This window comes from Rissa tridactyla, chromosome 5, assembly GCF_028500815.1.
Source record: "Rissa tridactyla isolate bRisTri1 chromosome 5, bRisTri1.patW.cur.20221130, whole genome shotgun sequence".
NCBI lineage: Eukaryota > Metazoa > Chordata > Aves > Charadriiformes > Laridae > Rissa > Rissa tridactyla.
Genome location: NC_071470.1, coordinates 25,145,433 through 25,169,804, shown reverse-complemented (window position 1 = coordinate 25,169,804; position 24,372 = coordinate 25,145,433). Strand labels below are relative to the sequence as shown.

General features: G+C 38.0%; 1 protein-coding gene across 3 annotated transcripts in view; it reads left to right on the top strand.

Moving 5' to 3' along the window:
* Nucleotides 1-24,372, top strand: part of LOC128910498 (complement C1q tumor necrosis factor-related protein 7) — a 129,245-nt gene that overhangs the window by 52,628 nt on the left and 52,245 nt on the right. The window contains exons 1-10 of one of the 3 annotated variants that reach the window (XM_054203803.1): nt 7,482-7,527; nt 8,850-8,910; nt 9,628-9,711; nt 9,952-10,036; nt 18,264-18,352; nt 18,866-18,967; nt 20,852-20,953; nt 21,805-21,981; nt 22,144-22,297; nt 23,926-24,062. In XM_054203803.1, coding sequence (XP_054059778.1) covers nt 8,872-8,910; nt 9,628-9,711; nt 9,952-10,036; nt 18,264-18,352; nt 18,866-18,967; nt 20,852-20,953; nt 21,805-21,981; nt 22,144-22,297; nt 23,926-24,062 — 969 coding nt within the window. In that variant the 5' untranslated portion in view covers nt 7,482-7,527; nt 8,850-8,871. Of the gene's footprint in view, nt 7,528-8,849; nt 8,911-9,627; nt 9,712-9,794; nt 10,037-18,263; nt 18,353-18,865; nt 18,968-20,851; nt 20,954-21,804; nt 21,982-22,143; nt 22,298-23,925; nt 24,063-24,372 lie in introns of those variants that run through there. The other 2 variants (XM_054203804.1, XM_054203802.1) reach the window with 2 other exon arrangements.

Sequence of the window (24,372 nt, the reverse complement as noted above, 5' to 3'; positions counted from 1 at the left end):
TTCTTGCATTCCAATATGGCCAAATGCAATAAAATAAATGTAGGTCACACACAAGATGAAAAACTGCATTCAGGAAATCAGTGAACTTGGAAAAAGTACACGGGACATCATGGATAATCAGCTAAATATGAGCCATCAGAGTAGGCTGTTGCTACAGCCCTTTGGATGTATGATAAATGGAATTACAAGCAGGAGGAAGGAGTAGTTACTTATGAAGCTGATACTTCTGTCAATGTTTCAAAAACTTACCTAAAAACGGGGGGAAAAAATGGTTGTAATTCTACCCATGTGGATTACACAAGAGATGTAATAAGGTCAGTTTATTTCTCTTGTCAATCAGGTTAAGAGGTGATTTGATCACAGTCTACAACTACTAATCTGGAGATAAAATTTCTGGTAGCAGCTGCCAATTCCTTCTAGCCGACAGAAGCAAGATCCACTGGTGAGAAACGGTATCAATTCCCACTGGAAATAAGGGACCCATTTTACCAATGGCGGTAATCAATCATTGTAAAAATACCCAGGAACCTCATGAGTTCTCCTGCAGTCAACATCTTTAAATCAAGACCGGCAATCTTTAATTGGGTGTTCTTACTTTCCAAGAATTTACAAAATTATTTTAACCATCCCAGATTTACAGAAACCTGCTGCTTTTATCAGTTATTCAGATAGTCTCCAATGCTAGTGGTCTGCGTTGCACAACTCGTGATCCCAACTTCTTTATGACCAAGGCGGGGGGAAATTTCTGGGGTTTTTCTGTGTACTTGACTTAATTAAGAAAATAACAACCAAATAAAATGCCACAAAAATACGGCTGAGATTGCAAAATGAGCACTACGGTTATGTATGGAACATGAATCTACGCACCCTGCACCTGTGCCCCCATCTCCCCAGGCATTAACTCGCGTGTCTTTGCGTGCACGATTGCTGCTTCATGCAGCGAACAGCTGCAAAGTCCTGTCCACAAATCAAACCGGCACTGCCTGTACAGCCCTGGTTTTATTTGACAGTGAGAGATGGGTGGTAGAAGACAAAAGTGGATTATTTTTCTAACTAGACATCTAATTTATTAGTGTTATAGAAATATGGAAGAGAATACTTACAGATTCAGTTTATCACCGTGCTGTACAATCATTTATACATCTGCAAATTAAGCACAATATGAGTGTAAAACACAGCCCAGTCATCATTCACAACAATGACTGACAGCCAGTGCTTCACAGCCACCGCTGCCTATACAAGGGACAAAGACTATCGGCATCGCTCTGTGCTGTCCACAATGAAATTCCACAGGACAGGACAGACAATCCTATCAGGCCCATGATGTCCAGGAAGCATAATTCAATAGATGCAAGATTGGCCCTATAATATGTATTATGCAATGAAAGCAACTAATAGAAGTATTTAATTGCGTGTTTATTTTTTAAATAAATGTGGAAATAGGTTTATGACATTTCAATCAATAGAAAGTTCATGTTAGAAATAAAAAGTCGATTTTTACTAGAAATATTTCACACCTTCAAGCCAAACTTAAGAAAAGAATCTGACCGATTTTCTTCACGCTCTCCAAAAACATATTTGGTTGTTATAATAAAACTGGAAATTTTCGGACAAAACTAATTTTTCACCATTGAACAGAGAAAAAATAGGGCTTTATAGTGAAATGTTCCTGGTTGCAATCCTAACTAGAAGCAAACTGATTCCATGTAATACTGAAATTGTAAAAATGAATGAAATGGAGATATTTTAACCACACCTATGTTGAAAATGACATCATGGGAATAAGTAAACCAAGAATTACTGCTTCCTTTTACTTAATAATTTTAGATTTATGTTTGTACAATCATAGAAAAGTCATTTTAGCTTCCCTGAGTTTTCCCATTTGGATTCTGTAGTTATTTGAACAGTTTAATATTTTGGCATGAACTGTTAAAAATAAGTAATTCTATTGAATTATTGCTATAGGTTTTGGCAAGAAGAATCTTTTTACTACACGTATGGACAACATATTTATACAAGTAGAATGTGTCCCTACCCTCATTCAGGATCTCCAGACATTCTTCTAAAGGAAATCATTGTTACTACTATTATTTTACTTGAAAATAGATCAACTTTGATGACATGATATTTCATTAGGGGTATTTCTCAGTCTCAATTTGAATCTATATGGAAAATATCTTGGGCTGAAGTCTTCCCACTAATTACACCAATAGTTGGCGAGGTCTGGTTTGCTTTAAAGATGTTGTAGGGTAACACAGCACAAAATATCTTTGGGATTACATTTAAAATCAATCAAAGATTTCTACAGAATATAGATGTCATTCTACAGATGCCATAGTGCCAGATAAAATCAGACATCCAGACCAAGTTAGTCATCTAGACTTTGTCTACAGTCAGCAGGGAGAAGTGAGTACCACCAGAAGAAACACCTAGGAGAAAGCAGGTCTTTGCTGCACCACCAACTCTTGGGCTTTCTGACTGAGGCTGGAAGAACTCATACAAACCTGAAACCACCAGGAAACCTTCAAACGCGATCAAGAAAAATAGCGTTCCTGAGATTCGTAAGTATATATATATATATTTACTTGGGATATATGTATTTAAATATACATAAGTAAAAATAAGATTACTTAAACCAAAATAGCCCCCACAATCGTTTACTCTTTCAGACTTTCTTTAATACCTGGTAGAGTGACATCAAAGAAGTCGTCAGTCACATGTTCCATTGCTGAACATTTTTAACCTAGATAACTAAAGAAATATTAAACTCCATCTCCAAACTGATATGTTATTTTGAATAAATACCTTCACATTCTTCACTATTGGTATTCATAACCATAAGGTTCTAAAGATTTTTTTACAAAGCTCAGGCAATATAGAGGAAAGAGTTGCTATTGAATATCAGTACTGAAAACATTATCCACATTCTTCAAATCTTTTTAAATCTACCTAAAACCACTTATGTGCTTTTGTGACAGGCAAAAATATAAAAATCTGACAAGCAGCTTATTTTGTTTCCTACCAAGTACATTTCATTAGTTGACGCAGTTTGCATAATACCTTATTTTTATTTATCTTCCACGGGTCACCCACTAGATTCAATTCGTATTTATTCACTAAGACATTTACTGATTAATTCACTTTTAACTAACAGGTTCAATGTATCCATTAGCAGGCAATTCATACTCTGTATAACTATGCTGATGTTGTACTAGGTAATTTGGTCAGTAGGAACTTTAGTTTTATGTGGAGATGTGACTTATTTTATATATGTAGTTCAGTAGGTGATGAATCCCATCCAAGAAATAATACATGAGACTAAACAGGAGAAAAATAGAGCTGAGAAAGCAATATAGCACAATCTTTCTCAATGAGTAATGCATTGCTTTCAAGAAGCAATTTATTCCTTTCAATATAAACCATTTAGACTTCTGCTCACAGAGCATTTAGAGGTTACACTCATTTCCCTGTAACTCCTTAAGTCAACGCTCCAAACTGAGGTTATGTCCGTATTTCTGAATTTCAGAAGCATGATTCTTCCTTATACTGGCATGAAGAAAGTTACAAGAAATCTGACGAAATTCTCAGTCTCTGACATGTGGTTTTGTCCTAGTTGCATTCATCAGATCAAATCATGAAAGTTACCACCTAAAGCAAAACAAAAATTAATTACATATATTATACATTTATATTTTAATAGTAAATACCTACAAAGAAAACCATGTTTTGGATTATTTGGCATTTGGCTTATATCCCTCAATTCTGAGTATAATTATTTTGGTATGATCCAGCAGTTACCTGCTGGACGAGGTATGAGAAGATTTTTCCTCTATGCAGATTGTTCCTGCAGAAGCCATTATTAATGTGAAATTTATCTTACATGACTTTAAGCTCTAAAAGCTCAAAGATCATTGCCTGAGTTAAATCAGTCGTTAGCTCTCCTGTCATCAGTTCAAAGAAATATGTGGGGTAAATCTCTGTTTGGATGACACTGTATTAGATGCCTACCTCAAGAAAGGAAGAATCTGGAGATACCTGTCTCTTCACATTATCTGTATCTACGTGACTGACTTAGGTTAGCCTTTGAGATGGCAAAAGTTAAATAAGACATCTGCTCTTAGAGAACAACCTGCTAAGTGGAAAAATTGGCGTAATTTAATACGGCAATTTATATGCCTCACAATTAGGGAGAAGATGTGGATTGATGAGAACATTAGAAGTACCCTTCTAATGATGGAAGTGACCTCTTCTCAGACCTTTCGTAAAGTATTGCTCAAGTTCCTCCTGAGACAACTTCAACTGCAGTAATTTGGCTGTCCTCCAGAAAATGCTACAGTATATTAAGGTGGGCTAGATAATCCTCTCATGCCTCCAAATTCAACACACTTAAATATATATAAATATTTACTTTTTAAGGATACTTAATTTAGGTGTAGAAAACCTAAATGTATCCTGAAGTATTTCTACTTATACAAAAAAAAATTACAAATTTGTTTCTTTTCAACTTTGAAGCACCTGTCAAAATCCTAAACACAATACAAAACATAATGCAATATTTGTAAAATCGTCTCTGTGAAAGAATAACCTTGTCATGTCAACAAAGGGACAAAAATACTGAATTCTGGAAAAACATAAATGAGCCATGATTCTCAGCAGGCTCTAAAGCGACTTTTATCAAGAAGATGGGATTTCTAGAAATAAGTGAATTATATGAAGGAAATGTACCAGTAGTCCCTTTTCTTTCTCTACTTTCAACAAAGCATTATCCCTAGGCTTGGAAGACAGTGGAAAGTATTTAAAATTTTTGAGTTGAAGAACAATCTCTTTAATGATCTGAAAGCTTGCCTACCACTTATGCTGATGTCCCTTCCACACACCACCTGCATTCTCTCACACTCTGGATGTTCTGGAATGTGAACCCAGATCTCTTCTCCACCTGTGACAAATTTCAGGAAATTTTATCTGTGATTTCTGTCATGTTGGAGTAAGGGGCGATCAGTTTAAAATCATCAGGATAAGTGGAGTTTGTTCTCCCTTGTTTGTAAACTCCATGAAACCAAGATCACTGTACGAACACAGCAACACATACTCTTGTAAACGTTGTACATGGCTTGTAAGATTTGGAGTTTTGCTTCTGTTTTCATTTGGTTTTACAAGTTTTGTTTTGTAAAAAGGCAAGGCAGGTAAAAAGAGGTGTGTATGGCAATCCAAACCTTACATTATTCATTTTAAAGCTGTTTTGTGACTGAACTTGGGGGCTGTGATCCCTTAGCCTGCCTGCCCCTGGGGCAGCACTACAAGCTGACGTCTACCCTGCCTGTGCCAATATCCATCCTTGACCCTTGCTAACAAAATAACTGTTTAAGTGTGACAGTGTCATAACTAACTAAGTAAAGCTGCTCACATCATCTAATTCGGACCACTAAATCTGCCGTCCAGTGTAATCAATGACATTGGGCTTGCCTTTGTTTTTATAATGCTGACTGAGATAAATGAGTTGTTCTCCGCCCCAGGAAACATATGTGGTTTGAATTCTGGATGTCTCCTGTGAGTACAGTCATTGTACTGACATGTGTTTTTAAGCAGCTTTCCATCCTGTTAAGCAAAGGTCCCCCACTGCTCCTTTAGGGTATTACAGTACTGTTCCTTACATAATGCTCTTCATATTTGTCCCTCATTTAAACGGTTTGTACAACTGTTTCTGTGACTGAAATAAATTGTTGGGATGCAGACTTATTAGCAAAACAAGATGTTGAATCTGAGTTCTTGCCAAAACTTTAGATGAAGGTTCACCCACTGGAACATTTCCACAGTCCCACATACAGTGGGACTTAGCAGATAACAGAGACTGTGTACTGGATAAAGTTACCCTAAAAAACCTCTCTTCTGTCACTTCTTTCCTATTCTTGAAGGCTGTTGTCATGTCAGGTGTCTTCTAGCTGTGAAAGCTCCTCTTTTAGCAATTAAAAATGCATACTCCCAATCTTTTATCTACTATGTTTACTTCTTCCCATGATTTCCTTCTTACAACAGTATTCAGAAATGGGAAACATTTTAGCGATCTTTTTTCATGTGATTCCAGCTACTAAAACTTTGCAGTAACAGACCTTCAGATGTTACAGGGACTGTTTATATAAAGACAATTATAAATAGGTCTAATAAAAACTCCATTTAGTAATAGCAATATTGTTTATTCCAGTTGTTCTAAAGATATTAATACACATGCTAACATAAGAAATTACTTTGTTAACAATTCAGTGCAGCAGAAAAGATCCCTCTCCAGATTTGATAGGAAAACTATAAATTCTTTTACCTATAAAAATTAGGAATTTTATATAAGACAATCCACATTCCTACAAACCATCTGATAGTACTGACATTTCTGCGATTCCTAGTACCTACACAGGCTGTTTGGGAGCATTTAACAAGTAGATAACCCATCCCTCCACTGCTTCTCTAACCGGGGCTAGAGGATTGTATTTCACTTTAAGCGGGCTCTAGAACAACCCCAATGAAGCCTTCATATCTTTCTTTTCTCTGCTACAGAAGTATTAAAGTATATTGATAACTTCATAAAGTTATGATTTGTCTCACTTCTCACTTTAGTTTCAAGATTTGCCTTCCCGACTCAGAACATTTACTGATACATTTTTTTAATCCTGGTGTGGCAAAAGGCCTGTGTTTGCAAATTGCAGCTGTTGAGAGACTATACCTTTTCTAACTTTGCAGTGTTTCCCATTATTTTTCCCCAAAATGACGTGCTAAGAAGCTTGCTGAGGCTTACGCTGATTTGTAAAGGTCATCTGTAAATAATAATGCATCGTTGCCCCCTTGATACAGCTTCAGATAATACTCTGAGTACTTTAATGCATTGGAAAAGAACTGGCTACTAACCGTCTACTTCAAGGATTTAGCCTACATGACTGATGTCAGGGATTTTTTTCAGAGTGAAATTAATCTAAAAAAAAATTACTTGCTGGAATGTTGGCATGCAGTCTGAATTAGAGGTTTAGCATCACCCTTTGGTCAACAGATTGAGACAGGCTCTTCCGCAAACAACTGATAATCAGGAATTACTGCTCTGAATCACACACATCCCAAGAAGAGTCTGTGCCTCTCCTCTAGTTACGGAAGAAGTACACAGAAATTAAGTCAGATAATTCAGCAAAGTTAGGTACATAAAGTTATGAAGAGCGACTATCTTTACTGTACTTCAATCTGAAACAACCATCCTTGATCCTGCAAAAATATAGCATGGATTATGTTTTTTTCAAGTCACTGCAGTAACTGAAATGCACCCCTGCCTGCAGGAGCTGCAATCACTTCATCATACTTTATTCAGGACTTTCCCTTTTACTGTAAAAGAAATTGTTGACAAAAAGGAAGTCTTCCGGAACTGTTTTAGTGGTTTGAGGAGGAGAATCTGACTCTTTCTCTTTAAAAGGCAAAGCTGAGGCTTTGTTGCTAGGAGGAGCCTTGTGCTTGGCTCTTTCTGTACACGGAAAGCTGCTGTGTAAGAAAGCTCAGGTAGGAAACAAACATTTTCCTTCAGATCTGTTTCAACATCAGAGCATTCTGCGTGCTTACATGAACGAGACAGATTTAAAACTCCAAAATCCTAAAAATTATTTTCTAGGTGCTTTTGATGTAGTTACTTTTTTAAAGAGAAGTGAGAGAAACTTCACTGTGTTTCTGTTGTCAGTTTTAAGTGCTTTGGAAACAGTCTCTGAGCTAAGGGAGAGTTTTATAGTTCTTGCATACAGTTGTTTATTACATTTTAAAATGCCTGCTATAGTACTTAACTTCAAGAAATGCTAGAAAATTGTTAAAGAAAGTGACCATGAGGCCCTTCTGCTATGTTGCTGGTGTTCTCCATTTACACTTGCCTTTAGGGAAGCCTGTTTAAATTTGATATATAAAGCTTGATATGAACAAGAGATTTATGTGCCAAGCAATAAAAATGCTGCCTCTTCTTGCAGTGCCGTGAAGAGGGTATTTGAACCCTGCCTGCCGCAAGGAAATTTTGCCATTTTTGGGTAGATCACCCTTAGCCCTGGTGCAAGATACTTACTCAGGGAATTGAAGCGAATGCACAGGTGGTTTGGGAGAAAGAAAACCACTCATTTAGGGCAAGTTCAGCTCTGAGTTAGTTGAGACTTATTTAGAAACCTGAATGTCCTTGGGGCTACTAACTGGCAAGGGCTAAGCCTCAGGAGGAGACAACCACCTTGCTCCTCCTCTGCTGCTTCTGCTTTTTTATTAGGCATCTCCTAAGAGATAAAGAATATGAAGATGAGTCTTCATATTCTAGCCTGGGCTGGAAGTATTTTTTGAGGCGAGTATGCACAAGTCTGTACATACCCAGTACAAAGAACTGATGGGGAAAGAACGGATGACCTGTGGAGGGCTCAGTTAGCCCTATCGCTAGAGGAGATTTAGCCAGGTATGGAAAAAGGCCCCACATTTTACTCCTGTGAGTTTTTTCATGGGGATTTTGAAATCCAGAATAAACTATGCTGCTGTGAGTTACTTCAACTGTTAGGTCAGCACATCGGCGCTCAGGTTTTGCACTGCTGCAGCTACGTTGGCGCAAGGTTTGTCCAGGGAACAAGTACAGATGAAGTCGTTTCCCTGTCGATTTAAGGGTAAAGCAGGACAGGAACCTGCAGTAATAGTAGCAACGAATGGAGTTATACAGACATAAATTTAAAAATTTCCTAAATGCTCGTAATCAAATACAGCAACTTTCAGCATTCAGGGTGCAAAGGTTACATGGAATATATCTCATAATCATTACATAGATATCAAAGTGTATCTCTCATGAGTAATTCCTGCATTGCTTGTGACAGCCAGGTGTCAGCCACTGACCAGATGAACCGCAGTGAAGAATCCCAGAGGATAATCATGGAGGTTAGTGTCCAGTTAGTTGAGACAAAACCGGTGTATGATCACTTTTCACTGTATATATGTAACTGAAAAAAGCAAAATAAGTAAGTCAGGAGTGTCTTGCAAGTTCTGGTTAACCCTAGATCAGACAGTACCATGCTAGTTGATGCAGGCTTGCATCATTATTTATTTCTGTGCAAACACATTGCAACCGCTGATACCATATGCTGTGAAACAGGCACCTTTAATGTGTATTTTTTATTCTATTTCATACTGATCCAACACTTTGTTGATTATCTTTGAATTATTGGTATAGTATATTTAGCCTTGAGTAGGTTGAAAAAAATGAACATTACCCTGTTTTCTCATCTGTAGAAACGCTTTTGAGGTGATCGTGTTTAAACTGTGCCTCGTGTGATGTCAATGAAATCTTAAAAGAGGAAAAAAAAACAAAACCCAAAAACCTCTTTGTGGTATAAGAAGATATAGACAGATATGTGTAGATCAGGCAATGTACTTTATAGCTGTTAGTAGGCTTTAATCTTGCTAATAAATAGCAGTGCATGCTAACTTCAGTTAGTGTCACGACTGTAGTCTGCCAATGGCAGCAGCAGAACATGCAGATACAAGTAAAATTGATAAAATGTTTTAATAGACCAGAGGTTATCTCCGTGGGTCTGGGGACAAGGCCAGCCTCCACCCCACAGCGCAGCTCGCGCTCTCTCTCTCTCTCTGTGAAAGGCGGAGTTCCCGGAGGAGGACGCTGCCGAGATGGAAAAGCTGAGGAGGACCTTGACCGCTCGCCGCCAAAGGAGAAAAAAAGCGGTGAGCACCTCCGCCTCCCCTCCCCCGGCCCAGGCCTAGGCGCGGCGGCCCCCGGGTCCCGCCCCGCCGCGGGCTGACGGCCGGCCGCTACCGCGCATGCGCGCCTCGCGCTCTCCCGCTCAGGGCCGGGGTCCCACCGGCGGCGGCTGCAGGCAGCGGCCCCGCTTCTTGTCCCGTTCCGTCGCGTCCTGGCTCCCCCTCACTCATGCGCCCTCCCTCTCTCTTTCTGCCCCGCTGCAGCTGCCGGAGGCTGTGGGTCCCCCCGAACCGCGGGCGGAGGAAAGGAGCCGCGCTAGCATGGCGGCGGCTCCCCGGACAGCGCGCGGTGAGTGACTTCCCAGCGGCCGCGGTGGGGCGGGGGCGGGGCCGGGGGCGGGGCGCGCTAATTATCCCGCCCTTCGAGGGCTTCATTAAACTCGCTTTTCATCCGCGGTAGTAGGGCGGGGATGGAGGGGGGTCTTTGTGGGGGTCTGTTGTGTGCCGAGTCAGCTGGGAGCGTTATGCGTACAGTCAGGGCGCTGCGCTTGAAACACATACCCCCATGGTATTCAAATGTGGATAGATTATGAAGTGTGCTTGCACAAAATGCACAACGTTTTTCAAAGGTGTTAGTGTAGACCTGCAGTATTTACGTACTTGAATGTGAACCTTGTATTTCGTGCTTGAAGTGTTATTTGTGCGTACGGTGGCATTTGGACTTATTGATGGGCTATTTTAACTATGCCAGGTGACATACTCACAAAGTAGGAGGGCGATGTAGTGGGAAGCTGTTGGAAGCATTTACATATTTGAATGTGAACCTCAGATTTTGTGCTTGAAGTGTTATGGTGATGTATGGATTTACTGATGGGCTATTTTAACTGTCACGTGTGAAATACTCTACTCACAAAATAGGAGAGGGCAAGAGTGATGTAGGGGGAAGCCGTTAGAAGTGAATGTCTAACTGGAGGCTGGGGAAGAATGGAAGTTGTGGGTACTTGAAAACTAATCTCCAGTTTCTTCGGCAGAATCTCAGGAATATTCCTGTTAAATATTTTGGACAACGTTAATGTTGTGGATCTTACTGCATGTTTTCATGGGTTTACCTAAATAGGGTGCATAAAAAAAACTAATTAAGAACGGAGTATTAAAAAGTCAATAAAATGAAACATCCAGGAAAGTATAGACATGCTTAGGTTTTCATCAACATCAAGGTTTATCAAAGTAAAATGTATGCGTTATCCTTAAACTCATTTTAGCGAAATAGGGTTTTTGTTACAGCTGTCTACAATTTAGGGATGTTTCCAGCCCTTTCAAGGTCCGTGTACTTTTCTTTTGAATGTTTTTTGTCTCTCGCTGTGCCAACTTGTGCTAACAAGTGATACGCTGTTGACAGATGGAGTCCAAACAGTTTTCAGAATTGATTGCATGGGGAAATCAAGAGACACCCTCTAGTGATGGTTGTTTTCTTTTACAGAAGCTCATTTTCCAAGAATAAACAGAACAGCACAGCATACTCTGAGAAGGAAACTAGCCATTAATTCCCTTATGTGATGTTTTGTTTCCTTAACTATTTTGCTCTGTTACTTGTTCTTGTTGCTGCTTCTGAAATCTCTGTAATTCTGCTAATTTTGTATGATGGAGTGAAAAGTACTGCATGTGGTATTGTGAATAGACTGTGTCATTGGTTTACTTAATTGCGGTATAATTTATCCATCTGGTTTGGGTTTTTTTGTTAAATTACATCTTAAATTTTGAGAAGGACCACCTTGAGCTGAAGTCTTCGTGCATCTATCCAAAACTTTTTTCCATTTTTTTTCCCCTCAAAAATCAGTCTGCCAGATTTATAAATAATTTAGATTTCCATCATCTGTATATTAAACTTTTTAATATGCTGACACTGATGTCTGCTATTTTGTTGCCCAATCATAAGCTAAAAGTAGATTTCTTTTTTACTTCCTCATTGCCTTTACTAGGCTGAAGATCTGTGCATGAATTTCTGCTTATCATTGTCTTGCCAAGCCATAACTAACCATTTAAACAAAGTAATAAAATGTAACAACACCACCCCCCCATCTTCCAGGTGTCATGGAAAAATTCTACATAGGGTGTTTTCTCTACTCTCTTTTTTTGGTTTTGCTTTAGTGCCTGTAATACATTGCCTCTATTACTAGGCCATATTTTAGTTTGTTGTGGCTGTCACCATATCTGTTCATTGTTTATGTTAAATTTCTGGTGTTAAAAGTATACACACACCCCTTTTTATGAAGAAGGAACTGTATTTTAACACACGTGGGAAGCAGGTAATGTTTATGGAATTACCAATTTCTGATGTCCCTCAAATATTTGGTTTATTTTATGCTAGCATGGTATGCTTATTTTTTCATTCTGGTCCCACTATAGCAAACTTAGCTTGAAACATATCCATCAACTATTTCTTCATGTAATATTCGTCATAGTCTCTGTTTGTCCCTGCTAGTCTTTCAGGCGCTCAGTCAGTCTCTACTGTTTTTTAATGCAGTCTGTGTGCAGAAATTTATTATTTTACTATGAACTACTTATGTGTGTACTTAGATTCCTATATACCTTTTGTAAATGGAAGGACTTGGCTATATGTCGGTCCACTAGTCAGACATAAAGAAGAATTGCTTTAAATAAAAAGCCCATGTCTGATAGTTATTCCCTTGTAAAGCCAGGACAACTGCAGTGTTACAAAATTGTTTTCTTCGTTGTTGTTTTTTTTGAATTTGTGTAGTTAACGTGGTTGCAATTTCTGGAGTGCCTTAGTATGCATTTATGCAGTGATTGTACCATGAAAAATAAAAAAGTTTGTCTAGGACCTATGACAGAGGGTTCCCTATTTTCTTTCAGGTAACTGATGCTTGGTCACAGCATAAATGTCTGTCTGTCTGCTTTCCCTCGTGCCTGGTTTCCGCATCCAGTTCAGATGCGGGACTAGTGTCGAGATACTTGCAGCAGTTCTGGGACTCTGTCAGTGTGGAGAGCTTTGAAGTCACACAGAGACCCAGTGGGTTTGGGCTCCTCCGAGTACAGGGGGAATCAAGGGAGAGTTATTAGATGACATTTTCAGGTTTTCAGTTTGGCTTAATTTCAGTTTGACTATCCAGCAAGCTTATTAGATCTGCCAGAAGTAAAATATGAAACCATTGTAGGATAATGACACTTCCAATGTAAAAAACGGTGTGAAATTAGGCCTGTATGGAAAATAAAGGCCTGTAATGGCAACCTTGTGAAGTAATGTTCTCAGTATTATTCTTTCACTTCAAAAATGTATTTTGAAGGTAAACACAAATTAGTTGGCTGTAGAGCCCGTTCACATAAGCAGAACAATAGTATATGTACTGAAAAATAAAGCAACAAAAATATTTTTTATGTGGCCCTTTTTTCAGGGAACCACATGAACCCACAATAATTGATGCGCTAATTTTACTGCAACTATTAAAGCCTTAAAATGTTTTTCATTATGTATAGAAAGGATAATTCCCCGGTTGTTGCAAGGACTGATTCATTCATAAATAATTCTGCATGGAGAACAGTTCTCATGCTTTAAGAGGCGCTTAAAGTAGCGACAGATTGTTTCTGCACTAATTTTGCAGGTTTACGCCTTTCACTTTAACCTGGCTTGTCTGGAAATGCTTACAAGCAATTGTCAAGTATTTCAGAAGATGAAAAGCAGATTCCAATCTGTTGCTTTCTAGTTTACATTTATCAGAATGGAATTGAAATAAAGCATTTGCTCCAATGAAATAGAATATGTTTTTACATGCTACCTGAAGAGAATACAATCGTAGAAAAAAGTCATGGAAGGGAAATCAAAAGGTAACTTAGACCAGCTTCTCCCCTTAAGTCATTTCAACTCTATTCAAGTCTTCAGACCTGGTTTTGGTTTTGGTTTTTTTTGGGGGGGGGGGGAGGGGCGGGGGTAGACAGGTGGACTTGGACATGCACGTTTGTTGCCTGGGTTGTTCTGGGTTTTTTTGGTATTTTTTATTGGTGGGTTTATGTTCTGTTTGTTTTGTTTGGTTTTTTTTTGCTTTAAAGCTTGCACCAGTGAAGATTCCATAACTATTTAAGGGACTCAATTCCAGTGCTAGAATACCCCAGAAGTTAAAAAGCTTTTCAGTGTGTAACAACTTTTCTTATTGCAATTAAATTCCATCATTTCAATCTCCAGCAGACACAGAGAGCCTTTCTGCATCCAACAGCCTTTTGTGGGCTTGAAGTTGTAAAAGATGTTGAAGTTTTTTTCCTCATTCCAAAATCTCTTCAAAGTCAGTCTTTGAGCAAATGTGACTTCTTGTAGTTCTTGCCTGCATGTTTTATACACTGATAGACTATTCCATCATTCAAACCACTAATAAGCATTTTAAAGGCATTAGATTGAGGCAGACCCTGAAAATACCTACTCAGTTTGAATTTATTGTGATTTTTCCAGTGACTTGCACGCGTCCCCTTCCCCCTGCCTCTCTGTCATTTCATTCAAATATTTCCTATTGAGAGACACTTTTTATAGGGCAAGCTCAAAAGGTGAGATGTATGCTTTTTGCATTATTCACAAGGCTGGGTAGAATATATGTTGAAGAACATTAAATTGGCTTGATCGGTCTTGATCTTGGCTAATGCGGCCTTCTGATGCATATTGTTTTACTGACTTAAATATTTACAAATAGGCTGAGACTTTTTTGTAGAGTTGAAGTTTGACTGACTTCTGTATGCTTCTGCAGCTTGCTCTTTCCCATCTCTTAAGACACTCGCCCAGGATTTTGGAACTTGCCTATTCTCCATCACTTCTCAGAATCACTGGAAGTTCTGATGTTGTTGCAGCCAGTTAATTATTGGATACCCTGCAATGATGGTTCTTAATTAGCTCAGTCTGATGAATATTTATCTAGATCTTGTTCTCTGTTTTGTCATTAATTCTTACCCTGTTCTTGCTTGTACTGCGTTCCTTGTTAGAAAAGACAAAATGCAAATAGACTTTCCTGTGTGTCATCTCTTAGTGTCTCTACTGAGTACTTGCTTATTTCTGTCTCTAGTAATCCTCTTGTTAAGGAAGTGATTATGGGGTGCTTTCTTTTCTCTTATTTGTCTCATGCTAGCGATATTCACTTTGTACCTTGTTTTTTCTTTTGGAAGTTTCTAAATACAATGAATGCTACTTTGTAAAAATACAGGCAGTAAATTGTGTCATTTGAAAAGATTATGATTCTCTCAAATCTTTTGATGTTTCTGAGTAGAATCAGTATTAGTGGGGTTTATCTTAATGTATTTTTCTTTTCTAAATGACAGTGGACTAAGGTCATCCTAGAAATTAGATTGCACTTTGAATTTGGTATGGTAGGTAGCCTTTAAATTTTTAAGTTGTATATTCAATGTACAGTATTTTCTGCTACCAGTAAAGCTCTTGGAATAATATTGAATCAGCCGTAATGTGATATATGTTGTGTGACCTTACCTCCTAAAGCCCTTACCCTTTGCTGTTTTATCTCCTGTTCATGAATTTAATGCCTTATATAAACCTGAAATCACCCTTTACTTAGACCTTGGCAAACAATGTTCTTTCGTAAGGGCAAAGAACAAATCAGTGTTTGGCTCAAAGAACTGACAAGTAATATAATTCTATAAATGGAGATAACTACAAAAACTTATTTACCTAGAATGTCATGTATGCACAGATTAAAAATTAAAGAAAAAAAAAAAACAGCACCATGCACCACAAAGCACATGTGTGAAAAGAGCTGCAGTTTTCTCCTGCTAATCGTCTTACAATTGTTCCAGTAAAAGTACCAGTGTGTCCTGTGTGGAATGATGGAGCTCCTTCTGGAAAGACAAGCTAGTTACAAAAGTTTTGGAGAAGAAAATAAGATCTGAGGATTCCACATATAAAAAGGCACATAGGGCATTTCTCTTTAAAAAGTTAATATTGCATATATCAAAGTCAAAGTTAAAGTTTCAGTAAGCTCCTGAGAATTTCCAGGTGAACTCCAGGGCTCCATTGAGACTGAAGAGGTCTGTGCAGATGGGGAGACAATTACGTAGCTAGAATCAATTTTGCTAATGAAGAAATGGGTTGGGTCTTTCAAAAAGAAAAATACTTCAATGATGACTTTCTAAGCTATTGGGTATATTCAGCTTAAAATATTCCGGAGACTTTTATAAGGAGGGTAGCTTTGACTCTTTTACAGTGGTAGTGCAATCCATGAGAGGGAGATGGGTACCTTCTCAAATTACCAAGCAGAAGACAACCATAAGCATGTTTAATACATAAAGCTGCTGGAAGTGTTGCCATTTGCTTAGACATACAATCTCATTTATATTGTACATTTAAAATGGTTTTCATTTGTGTTTATATGAGAGGATGGGTTGCAGGTATCCACTCCTTTGTATTTCTGACCCTAAGAGCGTAGCTTCTCTATAAACAACTGGATAATTATTTATTTTTTATTTAGGTATCAAGGAATGCAGTAGGGTACAGGTTCGCCCATCGAATATTTACTGAATCTACCTGAAGAAATCATAATCTAAGAGGATCTGATATGTGGAAGATAAGGGGGAGGAATGCCGTCAGTCCTTCAAAGGAAAAGGAGACCCTGATAAGTTTGATTATCAAAGACACTTTCTCATTTGGTTTTAATTATGGAAGAAAAGCCTGGGCTTTTGGGGAACAGCAATTCAAAGTCTGCAACAAACTAATTATCCTTTTCCACAATCACATGATTACTCAAGTCAGTGGCCAAACCTGGTATTTACTATTTATCAAAAAATCTAAATATATGCCGCTGATTTAAAACTCAGATTTGTGTGTTTCACAGGATCAGCAGAGAATACTTGATCCTAAAGGATATAGAGTTTTGATGAGTTCTTGGGGTTGGTGGGTGGGTTGTGGGATTTTTTTGTTTGTTTGTTTTTGTACCAGGGGGTACACCTCTAGTGATGGCCTTCAGCTGGACTTAGCAATACCGATCACAACCCTTTGAGCCCAAAAGTTCAGCCAATTTTCAGTTCACCTACTTATGTAGTCCATATTTCATCAGTTTCTCTATAAGGGTGTTACAGGAAATGGTGAAAAACAACATCCACTGTTTTCCCTTCATCCACTAACCCAATTGTCTTATCATGGAAAGTTGTCTCGTTGGTCAGGTAGAAGTTTTTCCCCTTCATAAATCCATGCTGACAACTCCCAATTTTCGTCTTGTACTTAACATATTCGGCAATGGTTTCCAGGATTATTTGCTCCATCACCTTCTTGGGCATCAAGATGAGGCAGACCAGCCTGTAGTTCCCCAGATTTTCCTCCTTGAAGACAGGAGTGATGTTTTCTCACTTCCAGTCCTCAGGAACCTCCCTTAATCATCATCACAATCTTTTAAAGATAATTGACAGTGGCCTTGAGATGACATTGACCAGCTCCCTCAGTACTCATGGAGGCATCCCATTAGGACCCACGGATTTGCGTATGTCCAGTTTGTTTAAATGTGGCCTTACTTGATCTTCCTCTACTGAGGGTAAGTTTTTGCTGCCCCAGTCTTTTTCACTGGTCTCTGGGGCCTGTTGGTCCTAATGGCAGTAAAAACTGAGATGAAGAGAGCACTGATTACTTGGGTCTTTTCTGTGTCTCCTGTTACCAGGTCCACTGCCCCATTCAGCAGCAGGTAAGCGGTTTCCCTAGTCTTCCTTTTGCTGCTAATAAACCTGTAATATCCCGTCTTGTTGGCCAGCACATCTATTGCCGTATTCAAGTCCAGGTGAACTCTGGCTTTTCTAAGCCCATCCCTGCAGGCTAGGACAGCGTCATAGTATTCCTCCCAGGTCTCCTGTCCCTGTTTACATCTCTTGTAAGTTTTCGTTTTACTTGTGATTTAAGTTGGTTAATCCATGTAGCCTCCTGTGGGTCTTGCTTGACTTCCTGAGTATGGGGACAGACTGCTGGTGAGCTTGGAGGAGGTGATCTGTTGATGACAGAGGGGTGGCACAAGTAGAGCTGCGAGTAGTTTGTGTGTGAAATGGGAAGTTACTTGATAATGCTGCCCGTCGGACATGGGACAGGGTAAAATGTATCTTATTCTCTTGATTGTACTAGAGCTGTAGCACAAAAACACTGCTGCAGAAATTTAGTATTTTGTCACTACAAAAAGCAGGTACCTCTATGCTGAAAAGCGAGCAAGTCTGTAAATTCTTTACTGTTTTGATCACACCTGTATCAAGATTCAGAGCACATCACCATTCAAAATTAGATCTACACAGCTCTAAGTAACAGGTTATAAAATATCAGGTAATTCTTTACATATTTTTAATAGAAAAAAAGTGTGCATATGGTTTACTTAAGGTGGTTCATAGTGTATGATGAAAGGTAGATCCATCACAGATAAATGCATTTAAGTGATAGTCCGTAATGTCTGAATTCCAAATAAATGTTTCATTCCTTCACATTCTCTCATGCAAGTTCTTTCTGTTGGAATATGGGACTCAGTATGGTATATATGGTTTTATTTTATATAATTTTCTTTCAGAAAATACTTAATTTAAACATTACTGTTTTTTCACTGTTTCAGACTTGCCGCCTGTTCCTTCTACATCGAGGAGAGACTCTGCAGAACTTTCTGTTAGGGAGCGAATGAGAGAGAAACTAAAAGCAGCAAGGGTGAGAATCCTTCAGAAGTCCTGTTTGGTTAACTTTAGTCTTCTAAGTACCACCAACATCATTTTGCTTGCTTAGTGCTGTGTGAATCTCAGATGAGATACCTGCTTTTTTATGTCTAGGGCCGATATAATGCTTGGTTGATCAGTACAATTATTTTCCAGTATATTTATATTGCTGTGTTTTTTATAAAGTTTATATTTAATTTGTTTGTAATAATATAAAAGTTGTCTTTGTTTCATAATTCAAATGATACAGTCATTACAAAATCCTTCTGTGTTTTTGTCATAAAGATACATTATTTTGAAATCATTGTATTTCCTTGTAAGTTTACTGTGCAGTTTAATAAGGAGTATTAACATCTAGGTCTGTAAAATCACTTAAGCTGATTATATAGTTAAAAGATTCTGTCCCTAAAACAAACATGCATAAGGTGTTGAGTTCCTGGGAATTATTGTAGCTTTGGTCTTATTATATTTCGGTTATAGCTAAGCATTTTTTTGTTTGTTTGCTTAGTCAAAAGCAGAAACTACTTTATCACAAGAAGACCCCAGCCCCCGACCCAGGTGTTTAAAAGGCATCAGAGAAAGGAAAACAGAAGTCAGACTGGATAAAACGGTAAGAAGGTGCATTGGGTTTTGCTATTCTGATGATGAGAAAATGAATGTGAAAAATGGAATAAATCAAAGACTACGCACAGCCTTGAAGATCAATTTCATTTATTTTAACGGGATCAAAACTATACTATTGTTTAAATTAGTGATCAGGAAGGAAACTTTCTGATTATTGCTTTTAATGTACCTATTTAACAATAATCATTGGCTTTCATTATAGCATAGCCATCATGTGGAATTTCTGTCATTTACAGGTTCATGACTTCTGTTGCTTAAGATGCCTTGAAGTATTTAAAAGTTACTGTGACAGAAAGGACCACTGTATTGTAGCTTTATATAAATTTGCACAGTGTAATTGCTAAAGGCTGGATATTAGCTTTCTGTCATTGTACTGTATTGTATTTCCTTGTATTTTATATTCAGGTTTTTTTAGTATAAGCATGTTCTTTGTTAGAAAATTAATTTTGTATTAAAAAAAAATAACAAAGGCTATGCCTGTGTAGAACTTGCACTCAGATAGTCTTCAGAATTCACAAAGAGATTGTTTGCCTATAGAAAATGGGTTCCAAGGAATGTGTATGCCCAGGAAATAACAGCACGTAGCAGTAACGTTTTTGTCTGGAATTCCAAACAATATGAATTAGCTTGGCTAAATTGCTTGTCCAGGGGAGAATTACCTAATCATGTAGGTTGCGGGGAAGGTTTTTGGTAGTGTTTTCTTATAAAAAGTAATTTTCACAGCTTTCAGTTAAGTGTTGGTTTAATATGTTTGTATTAGGAAAATGTGGAATTGCTACCCTTATTAAAGTTGTTTACTAATTTATATAAAATGTGGCTGAAGCTTTCCATGTGTTTGCTTTGTTTCCTGTACGTATTTACCCACATATGAAGTCCTGTTTTGTTGTTAAACAAGCGGCCATCGGACTGCCAGGGTTTGAGATTTTCTTTTTGCTATTAGTATTTTGAAGTTTAGGTTGAATAGATGTAAACTTGAGAAATGTCTTCCTTTAATCTAAGAATTCAGGCCACAGGGTGGAAAAACAGATAGAATGTTAGATGTGTTTATGTTGGCTGGGCCCAATGAAAATCACTTAGAAGCCCTTAAGTGAACTTGCTGAAGCAACCTCAGAACCAGTGATGCTTACAGTGATCTCTGAGTAGGGACAGGTACTCTCCCTACTTCAGAAAACTGGAATTGGATAACCACAATACCTTCTTTCTTGAAAAGGTAGAGGAGTATCACCCATGGAGTTTTAGGGTAGCCTAGCAATAATTGTTTGAGAGAGAACAAAACAAATAATTGAGTTTGTATTTAAGCACCCGAGCAATGGACGCCACCTTTTTTAAATAATACTAAAAAGGTTTTTCCTGATTGCAGCAGGGGCTGTATGAGAAGCTGGCCCTAGCTCCTTGATTCCCTTCCCGGGTCAGCAGTGTCTGTCAGCAGCACCCTCGCCACTGCTGCCCGCCTTGTGCTGTCTGTCAACCTTGCATTTGTAGACAGGAAGATTTTTGCATTGCTGCCCCATTTCTCCCCCTTGCGGAGATTAGCATGTGGTTGCTTGTGTTTGGCAATGCAGAAACAATGATCTCATCAGCAGTCAAGAAAGTAAACTAACATTTATGCCATGAACCATTTCTTGATACTCTGAAGTCTATTTCTTGACCCAAAGGAGAAAGGAGTTAAGTAATAAATAGATGTACCCTTTTAAAATAAATATAAAATCAATGTAATTGTTACCATAGTGACTCTATTTCTTTTTTGTTTTGTTTTGGTTTTTTTCTGTGACAAAGCAATATATAATCTCTGTATTCAGCTATTTGTTGTCTTTTTTTTCCTATAAAACAGTAAATGTATGTTATATCTTATGTATATATTTTTATGCAGTCTGATAATGATAAATTTAGGGAGATGCAAGAAGATGAATCCCACTTACCGTCAAAAATAAAGTTTCGTGATTCTGTCAAAAAGCTTAAGCAAAAGTCAACAGTAAGTATCAATACTTTCATTTCAATAACTGATATTAATTTAATTTAAACTTTATGTGGCTTCATGATTCTGTTTGAAGAAGCAGACAGAATTCAGTCTTAAGCAGTGGAGGGGGTGTTATTTAATTTAAAAATTCACAAACAGTATGTGCCAACAATTGAAGGATAAAATGGGAACCTTAAATATAAGAATGGCTTTGGGTCATTTGATTTTAAAAAAATATCAAGTAAAATCCATCTGGACACAATTACTGGAGGAAAAATTTTATGCTTTTTAATGTTTAAATACTTTCTATTGAATGCCACCAATTGGCATTAAAGCAATTTACAGATTAGTATATTCATATTTATTATCCACAAAATGCTACTCTTAATGCTACTGTTAATTCTTTTATTAGAGGATTCATCCTAACACTAAAGGGGCCTGGGTCCTTCAGAGGCAAAAAGCCATTAGAAATTTCTCTTAATTTCTTTCACCTGGATGTCTGCATTATGGCCAGAATTTAAACTTTGGCATTTCTCATTCACAAATTGTTTATATTTGAAACAGTAAGCTGGTTAAAATTGAACCAGGTAACTTTTTTTTAATAAAACATTGCAAGAAATATTTAATGAAGTAACAGTATAACATTAGAGAAAGTTTCATGTATCATTTAAAAATTTCAGTGAGCTTAAGCATTTGTTCTATTTGAACAGTTCTATTTGAGTTCTGTTGGAGATAAAATAGTTGTTATCCTGTGAGACGTGTTTATACATGCTGTTATTGCTATTATTAATGGAAAGATGCCTTCACTTGGCCTAAATTTCGTATGCGTGTTCTGTATTTAAAGTATCATTGTCGTCTTTTCTTAGTTCCAGAATGATTTTCCTTCCGCTGAGGAAGCGTATAATTTCTTTACCTTCAATTTTGATCCTGAACCAGAAGGTATAAAGGCTGGTGCCAGGAAAAGGAATGAATTAAATGCAGAAGAGGAGGCAGAAGAAGAATGTGTAGAAACACATGAGGATGAGCAAGAGGAGGATGAAACGGTGGGAGCTATAGAATAAATGTTCATATTTTTATTCTTCAATTAATCGCCTAATACAAAATGACAACTTTTGTTTCCTTAAAAATTCTGAAAGTGTACTCTCTAAAGCTCTCCATTTTAAGAAACAGATGAACTAACAGAGACGTTTGCACTTAAACTATAGGATGAAGACATATGCCTAGTTAAAGATGATGATTTATTCGTTATTGGGCAGACAGATGAAGATTTTATAGTAATGAAACCTGCTGATTGTGAAATCTACTCAGAGCAAGTAAAAAAGGAAAAAGAATTTCTTTTCATTCCCAGCATGCTAGCAGGTATGAAGATTGTGCTTATCCATTTTGTTCCTGGATTTTGCATAGCGTGGCACCCTTTGATCTGCTAAAAAAATACCTGTCAGAGTGTCTCTAGCAGTAGAGAGGTACTTAATTGCATTTCTCTGACACTGATCATCCAGTCAAGTCTGAAAAGGTCTGACAAAATGGATTAACTAGGGACATGCACACCTCAGCAGGTCACCAGCTGGTATGGGCAAGTGAACTCGGGGCACATTGGTTGCTCTGGCATAATTACCTTAGTGCCGTCTATAGTAAATGCAAGCCGGCTGCCCCCTCTTTCACTGAGGTTTAGCTATTACATTATTTAACATATGCAACAGGGCACTGGGTACACATAGTTAGGTACTAAGAGTGGATCAGGCACTGTACGTTATAACTTACACTGTTTCTTCACTTGGCCACATCTGCAGTTTTTTCCACGTGGCAAATTTGTCAAGACTCATGTAAGTAACATAAGGATTTTTGTAATTCAAGTGACCCTTTTCTCAAAATGTGATTTTGTGAATTGGAAATAGTTAGTCAACACTGATCATGTCTCTGACCTTTTTGCCTTATTCCCATAGAACTGCAAAGTCTGAAAAAATTGCTTTATAATATCACTTGCTATTTAATATTTGAAGTGGAAGAAATAGAAATGAGTCTCTCGGTGGTCTGTACCAGAATGGTATCAGCACAGCTTGCAGTGCAACGTCAAAATATTTGACATTCGATGCTTGTGTTTTTTCCTGTCTTGTATCTTAGTTCTGACTGCTTCCAGTGTGGTCCACTGTGTTCTGACTTGGGGGATAACTTTTATTGTAAGCCTCAGTATAATCTCTCCCTGTTTCAAGATTGCTCCTTGAAAAATACTGAGCCCATAGACACCAGTGAGATAATCCTGCAGGCAGGCTGTAAAGAATTCCACCTACTGTTATTGGGCTAACACGACTTTTTATGCGTGTTCTGTATTTTGTACAAGAGTAGTTTAAGCAAACTAGTAATAGTAGTTTGGATTAATCTTAGTTAAAGTTTGACTTTATATGGGAAAGGCTTAGAAGTGTTTCCAGGAATAAATTCTTTACCATAAGGGTGGTGAGGCACTGGAACAGGTTTCCCAGGGAAGCTGTGGATGCCCCATCCCTGGAGGTGTTCAAGGCCAGGCTGGATGGGGCTTTGAGCAGCCTGGTCTAGTGGGAGGTGTCCCTGCCCAGGGCAGGGGGGGTGGAACTAGGTGATCTTTAAGGTCCTTTCCAACCCGAAACATTCTGTGATGTTTGGTCAGTTGTTGCTGCGAATGGGTTTTTACACTGTTTTGCAAGCAACCATTAAAACTAAAGTCCACTAAGTTATTTGAAGTATTTTTTGGTGAGGAAATGTTTAATTATCTGTTTCACAGACTTGTGACACTTTTATGATAGATTTAAATTGTGGATCTGTCCTGATTAAGAAAAGGACCTGTTTTGGTTATATATCTATTTCTTTTTTCCTAGTTAGGAAAATATTTCTGATGGCATGCTCTAATATGCAGTGCCATTTGTTTAAGAATGGCATAGGCTTTTGGAGAATTAATAAACTAGAACTACAGTTGTTAGATATTTTACATGCTTTTCTATTCAATTTCTCATTAGTGCCTACTTCTGAGAAGATGCCTGGAAATGTGCAACCTAGGTACCTTGAGGATGAGGGTCTTTACACGGGAGAAAGGCCCTTTGTATCCCAGTCTAATCAAAATATATTAGAAAACAGAATACTCAGACAGGAGCAAGTAAGTCACCACTACCTTCTTAGCTGCTGTCTTTTTTAAATCCTTTATTTATCAGTATTTTATTTTGTTATAGTTAAGTAGGTAGATGGTTATGGTAATATGGGGCTTTCCTATTTAAAATGTTTAGCAGTATCAGTCGTCAGGAAATGTGGATTCTTGTAGGAGCGTGTTTTAGTGTATCCCAATAGTCAGAGCACCAGACTGGGTCTTAGAAAACTGGTGTCTTTTCCTGGCTCTGCTCGTAGCCTGCTGGGGAACAAATCACCTCACTTTTCTGTGCCGGAGTTTAGTTGCCACTACAATGGGGGAA